At 37.6% G+C, this 13,196-nt stretch overlaps 1 protein-coding gene across 3 annotated transcripts in view; it reads right to left on the reverse strand.

The window, feature by feature from the left end:
* EXOC2 (exocyst complex component 2) overlaps positions 1 to 13,196 on the reverse strand; it is a 210,691-nt gene that overhangs the window by 116,233 nt on the left and 81,262 nt on the right. For all 3 annotated transcript variants that reach the window (XM_054490866.2, XM_054490867.2, XM_054490868.2), the window contains exons 7-9: positions 10,701 to 10,781; positions 878 to 1,023; positions 658 to 739 (exon numbers count right to left, since the gene is read on the reverse strand). In XM_054490866.2, coding sequence (XP_054346841.1) covers positions 658 to 739; positions 878 to 1,023; positions 10,701 to 10,781 — 309 coding nt within the window. The remainder of the gene's footprint in view (positions 1 to 657; positions 740 to 877; positions 1,024 to 10,700; positions 10,782 to 13,196) is intronic.

Consider the following 13,196-nt stretch of genomic DNA (forward strand, 5'->3'; position numbering starts at 1 on the left):
AGAGTGATCAGAACACTATCTCCGGTGTACGTTACAAGGGTGTATATATTTGTCAAAACTCACTGACCTCTAACACGTAAGGTCTGTACATTTTACTGCATGTATATTTTACCACAATAAAAAAATAAATTTAGTTTTCTGGGTCCTTACAGATTTCATTTTTAAATTTAATAAAGCCCTGTGATATTTCTCCTGGTGGATAAGGCTTAAACCAAAGAGCATTTTAAACTTTCATATTTTTCTGTAACTCTGGCATTAGAAATAATTTAAAAAGTTGTTGAGTTTCCTTTAAATGAGGTTAGAATTCTTAAGTCTATTGGTCTCTCTGAAGACGGGAAGATTAAAATGTAGGTTTCCATCTCTATAAAATACTTGTCATTGATTCTTTCCAGTAAACTAAGACTTTCTAATAGCGTGATGGTTAACAAACGGCAGAGAACGTCTCAGGCGAACAACCTGGAGTGGTGGTTGCTCATTTTCACTGCATATCAAATAAGAAAAGTCATACTGTTATTTTTGAAGTAATTGCTTTACATTTTAAAGAGAGCCTCATATAAACAAAAACTAAAAACTCATATAACATTCTTTGCAGAACACATTCCACATTCTTCCTATAAAAGGAAAGGAGAAGATCTAAAAGTAATACATGAATCTTACATTTCTTGAAAACTTGCACCTCCGTTTTCCCAAAAAGTGACTTGGCCTTTTCATAATCATTAATAACCACATCATAATCACCCTTTAAAATAAAGAAACATTTTGAAAACTGTCAGTAATGCAAAATGAAGACATTTGGTTAATATAAAAAACATCTTAAAAAATCTTAAAAATGTATGACATCTATAACCATATGTACATAAATAAATATGTACTCTACCTTTTGAATATTCCTTTCAATATTTAGAGGAAGGTTGAAAAGAAACTTAAATCGCTGAAGCACATTGAGTGCATTTCTAGTAGAATCTGCCTTGTCCTTCCGACCTAATACTTCTTGAAACAATGTGTCCGCAGTATTACTTGCTCCTGTTTTAAAAGGAGGAAAGGAAACTTAGATGAAAGCTGATTTTAATCAGAAAATGTGTAACTGGGCACTAGAAACAAAACGTTAATACTGCTATTGTAGTTTTACATTAAAACTCAACAGACTGTTTTTCAGGTTAGGGGATCTTTTATGGTTTGCTAAAATAAAATTTCCATTTTGCCTAAGTCTTTTCATATGTTAAGAATGGTATCCAATATAAAAACAACCATATTTACCATGCCCAAATAAATTCTCTAATGTGAACCTACATTTATTTTCATTACTCTTCTAAATTTTGTAGCAATTATGGGCCCTTAGGTTATTTCAGAACTTCATACAATAGGGTAAAACACACACATATGCATGTGTGTGCCACACACGTGTACACTGGCTAAATTCTGTGGACTCAATATCTACATATGGGATAATAAACAAAACAAGGAAATCATTTTCAGGAAAGTTGCTCAAAAGAAATATTTAAAACGAATTCTATTCCTTGGCAGAATTATCTCTACGTAGCAGGCAAAGAAAATTATATAAGTAATTTACAAATGACAAATGTGAAGGCAGCATCACGAATATTTCTTAAATCAGCTAATCTTATAAAAGTATACATGAGCTGCACATTTCCTAAGTTTTTTTGTTTTTTTTTTACCTAAAAGACCCCAAACTATATGAATCACTGTAATGAAAGAGCTGCTTTATCTAAAGCAAAATTTGCTGTGTACAAAAATAGTTTAAATTTTGCAACTTGTGAATTAGTTTTAATTAACCACAACGAAAGGAGAGAGAAAAGATAAACTGTTTTTGGCTGTGTGATCGCTGCTTGTAAAAGGTTTCTGCATTATCTGGTCTAAAGATGAAAAAATTGCCTCAGTCTCGCTGGGTGGCTCGCATGCAATATTCTCTAGTGCACACTGTAGGTGGCCTGGCCCTGTTAAAAGTCATCTTCGTAACATGATTGTTTCATCTAAATAATGCTTAAATTCTGTTGAAATTTTAAAGGCCTGATATAAAGACTTTGTTTTGTCAAGATAACTGTTTTCACCACATGCTATTTAAGTAGAATGCTACATTTCTATTATAAGATGAGAAAAAATATATTTCCTTCTTGCCACCAAACCACATAATGGAGGCTAAATTAGTATTTGAAATCTGATTAGGGTCAAAACTTTTGGTCATCAAAGAAAATTATTTTAAAGTATTTATCACTTAAAAAATATAAATTTCAAGGATTGAGGCTCATAAATGAATAGATATGTAAAGGAGACTAAATCTTTTTAAAAGGTTAATTACTTATATGTTAGGTTTGGATGTTAAATCAATCACCAAGCACTGTTGTTTTACATTTTTTATTAGTTTTTGGTATAATGAAATTTGGGGCAAAAAGTATGAGTTCAAAATTAGATTTTTCTCGTCTTAAAGTTGTAAAATATTATCAACTAATAATTTTAACTCCTCTAAAAAGTATGAAAACAGGTACAGGAAGAAAACTCACTTATAATTAAATAAAATAGAGACATAGAGAAAAATTTATATGTAGAAATTATAAACTATAAAATTATGTTTATTTATGCCAAAATACATGTGCTTTATATGTTGAAAATTTTATGTGAATACTGAGAAATTATAAGTTATGAGATTATAATTTTTAATTTAGATAACTTCTGTCTATAAATTATTGTTCTGCTATAAATTTTATTGTATTCACAGTAAAACTGAAGTTCCTAACTTTGATTATTAGATAATATATTCGGTAATAAAATACATGATGGCAGTGAAACCAAGATCTGTGCAAACAGATAAAAATCACCAGTAGCTCACAAAATGCATTTTATGTCTTTCTTCTCTAGGGCTACTAATAAGAAAACAAAACTATTAAAGAAAAGGGGTGCTCTTCACATGTGAGGCTGATGTCACAGATAACGCTACCAGGAAGGCATCAACAAAGGTCATCCCATAAAATCCCCTTGTGCTAATCCACACGCATTCTCACACCAAGAACACCCTGTGTGCTAATCCACACACATTCTCACACCAAGAACACCCCGTGTGCGAATCCACACACATTTTCACACCAAGAACACCCCTTGTGCTAATCCACACACATTCTCACACCAAGAACACCCAATTTTAAGGCAGCTGGTAGGGGTTTGAACATCAGTGTCCAACCACAGAACAAGTCTAACTGGAGTGGATGGCCATGACTTTGGCCTCATAGGCTGTAGAACAAACCCTGATCTACATTTGCCAGCCTTGGGCAAACCAAGGTCTGGAACTCCGTCCTTTCTCCTCACCCAAAGATGGTCTCCAGCACCAGTGAATTTGGACAATGCCTCTCACTGTCTCAGTCACACAGGAACTGCAAGAACTAACAGCAATGCTGTTGTAAAAACCACAGCATGGTTGCCACCAGTGTAGTGGGGTCTGTGGAGCAGTAAAATTTTCCTACAGTGCAAGATGGGAAGGAAAGTCCAGGTAGCATTACACACCAGTCGGTGGAACTCATACCTGCCCAGTGATCTTACACCCTTAACAATGGAACAAACATTTGTATATGTGCCAGGAACTCCGGTCATCTAGAAAACCTAGTCCTGTAATTCTGATGGTGTCTTATAATTTCAAGCATGTTTATTTAAAGTAAATATTATGCTTTCTCTTATTTTAAAGTGACCATTTGGTCCTTTCCTTGGTATTGACACTTGAGACAGATCACGGAAGTGATTTCTAATCTGCTCTCCACTTGCTGGGAATTGGAGAGGTCAGAGGCAGGACAGAAGGAACGCCCCCTCACCTGCTGCCCCACCCACCACAGCACAATGTATCCCAGGAATAAGCAAGTTAAATGAGATCAGGAAGTGAAACATTACGGCGCCTGGAATATCAGAGTAACCCTAAAATGTACAAATTCACAAAGAGACCTAACTACCTCAATTTCAACAGGCTAGAAAATGACGAGATAGGCTGCCGGCTATACCATAACGATGCTACACGGACAGGATCATTAACAGAACTGAAAGCCTGTTCACAGCACCATGCCTGACACTCTATGTGGAGTACACGGAACTGGAACCTGGGGGATGAGGAAAGAGCTGAAGTCAGCACGTGCCCCTCTCAAGAGCAACTGTCAGCATCTCTTCACCTCCAAGCTGAGTTGCCAGCTTGAAACCAACCCCAATGGGAGTATTTACACCTTGGAAATTGGGAAATGCTAATATTAGGTTAATTTTTTCTATCTTCTTCTTCTTTTTTTTTGAATGCCTGTTGTGAAATATTTGCCAGCCAGCCACTGAGCAAACATCAGTTTCTTTTCCACATCCTGGCCCTTCTGGATATGCCCTAATGTTCCAAATCCTTAGCTTTCTTCTTTCATTTTGCACGTAGTACTTGGGTTAAATCATTCAATCCTGTTTGTCCAACTACCATCTTTATGCTGGTGACTCCCAAATCTGTGTTTCAAGATGTGTCTGCGAGCGTAAGGCCCATCCTTAAAAATATTTTCACTAGACATACAATAATGATAGCTAATAACGACAGGAAGCACTGATGCTATGCCAGGTGTGATTCAAAAACCCTCATGGGTATTAGTTCACCTGCACACGGTTATGTCGCTGTAAGACAGGCACTGCTTTTACCCCCGTTTTATGGTGGAGGCAACTGAGACACAGAGGTTATTCAACTTGCCCAGCGTGACATCGTGGGGACATAGCGAGAGCTAGCAAAAGCCATCCGCATGACCCTCAGGAATCTCAAATTCAACATGTTGAACTGAATGTTCTCATCTCTATGCCTCTCCTTATGCGCTAAACATGCTCCTTCATCCATCTGAGGCCAGACATCTGTAAATCACCAATGACTACTTCCTTTTCCCTACGTAACATACCAAACCTTCCCTGTCCCTTCACCTTTCTCACCTGCCACTCGCTCTACCTTCACTAGCAGCCACGTCACCCTTACATTACTTCATTCCATTACTACACACATTACTGCTGACACGGCTTAACATGCCTACCGTCCACTTCTGGCTGCTCTCCTCTTGCCTCTGGCGTACCTCCCTTCTCGTCCATTCTCTATACAGATGGCAGACTGCTCTTTAAAAATCTCCTGTCGTTCGTTAAACTCCTGAGATGGCTCACTATTTGTCTTCAGAATAAAGACAGATTCCACACTACTGCACAGCAAGTTCGTCAGGGGCAGACCTCGTCTACCCTGCGGCCACACCTCTCCTATCTGCACACAGCCACACTGGACCCTGCTTCCTGGGCTGCAGCCTATCTCCTCTCTGAACTCACGCACTGGCCCTGCGGGGACACACCTGCCTCCCTCCACTCAGCTGCCCACCGCCGGCCTCTGCTTGTCTCTGAACTCACGCGCTGGCCCTGCGGGGACACACCTGCCTCCCTCCACTCAGCTGCCCACCGCCGGCCTCTGCTTGTCTGGCTACTTCCTGCTCCTCTCTTAAAGCTTCTGTGACCTCCCCTGGTATTCTCTGTACTCAACTTTTTGGCTTCCTTCCCCTTTTGTGGGCTCTAGCCACACCTGAAGACTCCCACCAGAGCAGTATTATCACACCATCATTTGATCACCTGAATATGTCTCTGTATTTTCCATTCAGTTATAATCTCTAGAAGTAAAGTACAAGTTTTATTTTTATATCCCTAGGATAAAACAAACATGTGCTCAATAAATGCTCACAGAGGAAGGACTAAAAATTGCTGTCTGAATCAATGACCAGTATTCTGACTACTCAGAGAGGTGGTGCAACACCCCATGGGCAGGCCTGGCTTTGCACAGCATGCAGGACTGTGACAGGGGCTGTGCAGGCTAAAACCCAGCAAGATCATCTAATAATCAATGGGAAAATTAATTTGTTCTGTGATATCCAAAAATGTTTGTTGAAACATTAAAAACTCACTTATTGTTGGTTACGAACGAATAACAACATTTTTTAAAGTACAACTAATATTTAATATACAATTTAAAACATCAGAGATTCAACTTCTTCCTGGTTTAGTCTTGGGAGAGTGTATGTGTCCAGGAATTTATCCATTTCTTCTAGATTTTCTAGTTCATTTGCATAGAGGTGTTTATAGTATTCTCTGATGGTAGTCTGTATTTCTGTGGGATCGGTGGTGATATCCCCTTTATCATTTTTTATTGCATCTATTTGATTCTTCTATCTTTTCTTATTAGTTTTGCTATCGGTTTATCAAGTTTGTCGATCTTTTCAAAAGCCAGCTCCTGGATTCACTGATTTTTTGAAGGGTTTTTTGTGTCTCTGTCTCCTTCAGTTCTGCTCTGATCTTAGTTATTTCTTGCCTTCTGCTAGCTTTTGAATGTGTTTGCTCTTGCTTCTCTAGTTCTTTTAATTGTGATGTTAGGGTGTCAATTTTAGATCTTTCCTGCTTTCTCTTGTGGGCATTTAGTGCTATAAATTCCCCTCTACACACTGCTTTTAAATGTGTCCCAGATATTCTGGTATGTTGTGTCTTTGTTCTTGTTGGTTTCAAAGAACATCTTTATTTCTGCCTTCATTTCGTTATGTACCCAGTAGTCATTCAGGAGCAGGTTGTTCAGTTTCCATGTAGTTGAGTGGTTTTCAGTGAGTTTCCATCAATGACAGACTGGATTAAGAAAATGTGGCACATATACACCAGGGAATACTACGCAGCCATAAAAAAGGATGAGTTCATGTCCTTCATAGGGACATGGATGAAGCTGGAAACCATCATTCTCAGCAAACTATCGCAAGGACAGAAAACCAAACACCATCTGTTCTCACTCATAGGTGGGAATTGAACAATGAGAACACCTGGACACAGGAAAGGGACCATCACACACCCGGGACCATCGTGGGGTGGGGGGAGGAGGGAGGGATAGCATTAGGAGACATACCTAATGTAAATGACGAGTTAATGGGTGCAGCACACCAACATGGCACATGTATACACATGTAACAAACCTGCACGTTGTGCACATGTACCCTAGAACTTAAAGTATAATAATAAAAAAAAAACTCCACATCACAAGAAAAAAAATAAAAAATAAAACCTCAGAAACATTTAAAGTGTTATATTTCTTTGTAGAAAAACTTATCAAGAGTGTTTGCCTTTGTAAAATTTGCAATATGAATCAAGCCTCTTTTCTGTGCTCTGACAGATTATCCTACTCCTTTCTAAGCGTGAATCAACTTCTGATATTTTTTCCTTTGCACCGTCCACATCACGAAACATCTCTGAGATTCTCTGAGCATTGCTTCCTTTAAGACATCTCATGCTTTTCTTCACATTTGCTCACCTTTGTTAGGAAGTTCCCCTCCACCGAGTTACTCTTGAGTCTCCAACAGCAACAGGACCTACATTCCCCACAGCCAGCTATTCCTTCCGTCACTCTCCATTTGTTGGATTTGCGTTTCACTTCCAGTGTTAGAGCTTCCTGGTTTTTGATGCACTTTCATCTTTATCAACCGATCCCTTCCCGATCATCCATTTTTGTAAAATGTCAGGAGGGTTTGTCACTGGGAGATAAGGAGGTAGCACAACTGCACACTTTGCTGTCTGCTGAGAACTGGTAACAGACGTACGGTGACTATTGCTGGTGGCCTTGAAGGAGGCAGTGTGGCTGATCATCTAGAGCACATGTCATTTACACAGTGACCTGTGAATTAAAGAGCTAGAGGGGAACTGTACTTTATGCAGCTATGGTGACTGCCCTGTGGGAACTGCAGTTCTGCACGGTGTTGCTGGGGGATGGCTGTTATGAACTGAACCGTGATGACTGAAACCTGTGCCTATCAAAACCACATACACAGCACGGCCTGCCTGCAGTTCAAAGCACAAGTCTGGAGCCAGATTTCTGGATATAAATTGCAGCTCTGCTACTTACTATTTATATAACCTTACGTGGCTCAATTAAACTTCTGGGCTTTAGTTTTTTCATCAATAAAGTGAAGATAATAGCACAAACCTCAAAGGGTTGTTGTGAGGACTAAATATACCTAGATAGTTTCGAGCAACACCTGCCCTGCAGTAGGCCCTCCACAAGTGTGAGCCATGACTGCCACAGCTACTACTACAAATACTTACACAGCATGTCTACACCTGCACTGTCTAACACAGTAACTACCAGCCACACGGGACTATTTCAATTTAAAGCAGAATTAATTAAAATCAAATAAAAATTTAAAATTCAATTCCTCAGTTGTACTAGTCACATTGGAAGTGCTCAGTAGCTACATTTTCATCATTGCAGAAATTCTATTGAACAATGCTGTTCTATATACTTGAAACAGGTAAGAACACAGAGTTGAATATGCAAATTTGATGTAAACAAACTAATAGTCATCATTGGCTTGAAATCAAGAATAAGTTATTAAGTTCATACACAGACATGAGACACACGTATCATGAAAATAAAAAAACAATTTCTTTTTTTTAACAATTTCAAAAGAAAGTGTCAAAACTGATAAACTCTGAATAAATGACCTAAGTTTCTTGCAGCCAACAGTATCCTTTAGAAACTTAGCTTAAAAGTCAGAAAGATTGGCCAATTTAAAAATATATATATTTTAAAACAACTAAAGAAATATCCATATACATTAGTATATAATTATACATAAGGTAAAAAGCATTAGTAATAATCTAAGTGAACTAAATTACGCTCGTACTCATTTATTCTTTCCTTCCTTTCTACAATAAAATAAATTCAATTTTCAACAGAACTGACTGAATTTTTGTGACATTAGTTCTGTGTTTTCACCAGTTCTGCAGTACTCAAGTCCCAGATAACTACAAACCCGCCTGGGCAGGACTCTCTCGGGGCCAGAGCTGCATCCCCTCCGGCTTTGTTCCCAGGCTGGCTTAGCACGGGACTTGACACAACCAGAGTTAAATAAACATTTGTCAAGTTGACCTGAATTAGGAAAAACATATCCTAAGACAGCAATCAACATCATGTTGTTAAAAAATGTTTCTGGAAAAGGGGGAATTGTTATAAAGAAATATATTTTAGGGAAATTTTAATAGCAAAAAGTCCTGACAGATGGTCTCATAAAGAAGTGACCATTTATATTAAGCTGAACTTTATCCAAAAAGAGCAAACTTCAATAGAAAGTTAATATGACACTTTTCTGGAAAAAAAATTCATGGTTATAAAGGAATATATGGAAAAAGGCAATTTTTAATACCCCAAGTCCCAAGGGACACTTTCTCAAACTACTCCTTTAAAGAAAAAAAAAAATCACATTACCACACTATGCTAAGCCTAACACATGAAACACACCCTAGAATTTCCCAAACCGGAACAACAATCTCCTTCTCTGATACTATCATATACTTACTATGTCAACTGTTCCTATAAGCCACCTTTTTAAAGTTACTGAAGTAAACGTGTTTTTTACACAGATATCATAGTTTGATAACTTCTCCAGGGCAAATAACATCCTTGAGTAGAAAATATCCTTCCAAGATCTTAAAATGTCTGACTATGCTAATATAGAAAAGCTTCAATAAGTGTTTGTGTTGAATTCAGAATATCTTCATTTTAACAAAATCTGTGACTTAGTTCTCAAAGATAAAAACAAGGGAAAATCTCAGGGCAATTAAGTAATAATAATCAGAGGAAAAAAATTAAGTGCTGTTAAATTCCTAAATTTAGAATGAAATCCAAGTACTCAAATGCTACTACCAAGAGAACACTTCTTTCTAGAAAATGCTTTCTTTTAGGGATCACTCAGGTTTGTGAAAAGACATTCACATACAGGCTCAGAACATTCCACCCACGGGACTCACTTAAGCTGGAAGGGCAAAACTAGCTTCACGTCACAGCCTTACATTCACAGAATCTTTAAAGATCTGGTGTGAGGTTTCTTCATTCTTCCAATGATTCTTAACTCTACTTCATGATGAGATCGTACATTATATTTAAAACTAAGCAGATTCCCATGGGCATTCCTATCAAATGTAAACTACAGGTGTGAAAAGATTTATTTTAAATGATTTATTTTTAAGCCACTAATATCATAGTAAGGATTAATTCATCTGATCACTTTCTTCTAAATCAACAGGATAAGTAGCTGGGACCTAGGATGTCAGAAAAAAGATAGACAAGAGAGGTGGACAGAACTCAAAACTTTGCACATAGCCATTTTCCCTGGGCCTATAATTTTTACAAAATATCTCAGATTTAGACACCTTAAATAGCCAGCTGCCTTAAATTCTTTTTTGGAAAAAGGCAAGTTATACACAAATAAATGACCCCTAAGAATCTGTTACTCTTGTAGCTGAGGTTATTTGCATTAACTCTGGGAGACACCTGATGATGGCTCCTCCATGTTGCTGGTCAGTGACAATCCTGGCTACTGCTTCAGTGCTTTCCTAGCTTCGAAGATGCTGTTTATATGCTGGTTGGTTTTATGGTAGGAAACTTTATTTCTTAAGAAGTATACTGGATTGTTTTCAAATTATGATTTCTCATAAATAAAATGCAAGCAGAAACAGAACATTCATTTTCAATGTTTCTATTCTCCTTTGTGTTCATTAAATCACTACTATTTTATTTATTTAGAAATAAATACTAAAATGCAACTTACTGCCTTGTCCCGCGATATCAGGTCCAAGAACTAATTTTAAAGCATGTTGTAAAGTCCATAAATAGTTCTGGGTAGTAGGACAAAACTTACTGTTCAGAACATTCTCCAGTTTCTGCGTCATGGATCCTTCTACTTTTTCCGTTCCATCTGCTTCTAGTTTTTGATGGATGGCTAGAAAAAAAAATCTAGTTAAAATGTGGGCCATTTTAATGGGTGGAGACACATTAAATCAAAATGATATTTTTAAACAGCTTTTTAAAATGGTCATATTATTTTCACTGCTGAAAAGGAGCAAAAACATGCTCCCCTGTACAAGGTACCCAGCAGACACCAGTCTAAGTTATTCACAGTTTAACACTATTAAAATAGTACCTAACACACATAATCATCTGTCTTCAAGAACAAGTAGTAAAAACAGTTGAACTGAAAAAGAAAAGGGAGACTTGAGGCATCCTGGGTCTCATTACACAGGTTGAGTATCTCCAATCCAAAAATCCAAAATGCTCCAAAATCTGAAACTTGAAGCACTCACATGACATTCAAAGGAAATGTTCATTGGAGCACTTCACATTTCAGATGTTCAGATTTGGGATGTTCAACCAGTAACTACGTAATGCAAATATTTAAAAATCTGAAAAAATCTGAAATCTGAAACATTGCTGGGTCCCAAGCATTTCAGATAATTGGTCAGAAAATTCTGAGTAAATTCCGTACTCAAATGCACTATGAATACACACTCAATGCCTGCTAATATCTATCTCTCTGCTCCTTTTAGTTTCTAATTATGATCTTGTTATTTTTCATCTTTTTTTTCTTTCTGTAAGCCACCTCAAAGTTTCTTTGAAATTCTAAAATAAACAGACTGCTCCTCTATCAAAGAAACACATTCAGAGAAAGAAGGAGTATATTTGGGGAAGAACCCAGCTACTGCAGTTGAATTGTCTTGGTTGACTCCGAGTGAGGAGAAAGTAATTTCTGTAATGTTTCAAAATTTGAATTGTGTGGTAACAGTGACATAAAATGTTTCTACATACCAAAGCTGAAACTGGGGTTCAACTTACTAAGTGAAACGGAAAGGAACTTCCTTCCCTCTCTGTAAGGGAAGGAGACGGACTATGCCTAAGCATTAGAAAGCTCAACTGGAAAGACTTCCATGCTGTACGTGTGCAGATCTGCTCTCCCTCTTGGTTTAAATGCTGCTGTGATGTTCTGACAGTCCTGGCTGAGAAGGACACCTGGCACCCACTGCAGCTGCACCGAGCGGGCACCCACTGCAGCTTCACTGAGTGGGCACTGCGCTGAGATGTCACACCCCACAGTAGCCCTGCTCCACAGGTTGCTTTCTAAGTCAAAATTAGCTTTAAAGGAAATTATGTAGCCACATTTTCTGATGCTGACAAAACCCATCACTGATGAGCAGGTCAAGATGAGGTGACCCTGGTCCCCCGGCTCAGTTTACAGCCCTTTTTGCTGACAGACTAACTTCCTCCACCCATCTCCACCACAGCAGAGCCACCGTCAAGCTGTCAGCCAAGCATGAGGACTGAGAGACACTGGGATCTGATAAGGCAATCCTATTTTCCAGAAAATTAAACCAAATAACCCAATGTCTGGTTCACTTGACCTTTTATTTTCTCTGAAAACATCTTTAAGTAGAATAACTCAATAAGCAACTTGGTACATGATCATAGGTTTGTTATTATTTCTAATTTATTAAAACTTAAATATGTGAAGCAGTTGAACATTATGTTTGTATTTGAGAAACAAAAAAAAGTATGTACAACAGTACTTCTCAAAGAAAAATCAAGGTTATAGAAAGACTGCCTATTAGTTCACTACAATTATTTGATCATTTTAACACTCAAATAAAATGTAGACATCAAATTTGCAATTACAATAAGAAATTCATAATATCTATCCATGCATTTATGTAAATACCATTGTTAAACGAGGCACCAAGGAATAATGTCTGTGTAGGGCAGGATCTAAAGGATCCAGTGTTGGGCACAGAAGCATGTATATGCTCTAACCAATCTATGTTAATGCTAGCCTGTGTGAGACAGGAATATTCAAGCCAGATCACAGATGAGCAAACTATTGCTATGAAGAACCAAATAGTCAATACTTTAGGCTTTGTGGGCCACATACGGCCTCTATCACATATTCTTCTTTTTTTGTTTTTAGTATGGGAAAACACAGCCATGCTTAGCTCCCGGCCTGTACAAAGGCTGTGGCCTAATTTGGCTCACATGCTGACCTCTGAGTAGGATTATATTTACTAAAGTAGGAGAAGAGGAAGGGTTAGTGTAAGATGCATTAATATTTTAAATTGATAAAGAGCTCTTCAAACATTTAGTTTCTGTTTCTTATTTTACCAAACTTTTATCAGAGTAGACAAATCATATATAAATTATATTTAAACTGGTTAAGTAATCTGTGGTTCCTTTTCTTCCCAAATTATACTAAAGAAAATCAACAAACAGTAAAATAATTGCAACTATTACACAGAAGACTAACAGGAATGATTCTCACTTAGATAACTGAGTCCTAGAAAATGATACCTACCTGAATTATCTTCATACATCA

This window comes from Pongo pygmaeus, chromosome 5, assembly GCF_028885625.2.
Source record: "Pongo pygmaeus isolate AG05252 chromosome 5, NHGRI_mPonPyg2-v2.0_pri, whole genome shotgun sequence".
NCBI classification, from domain to species: Eukaryota; Metazoa; Chordata; class Mammalia; order Primates; family Hominidae; genus Pongo; species Pongo pygmaeus.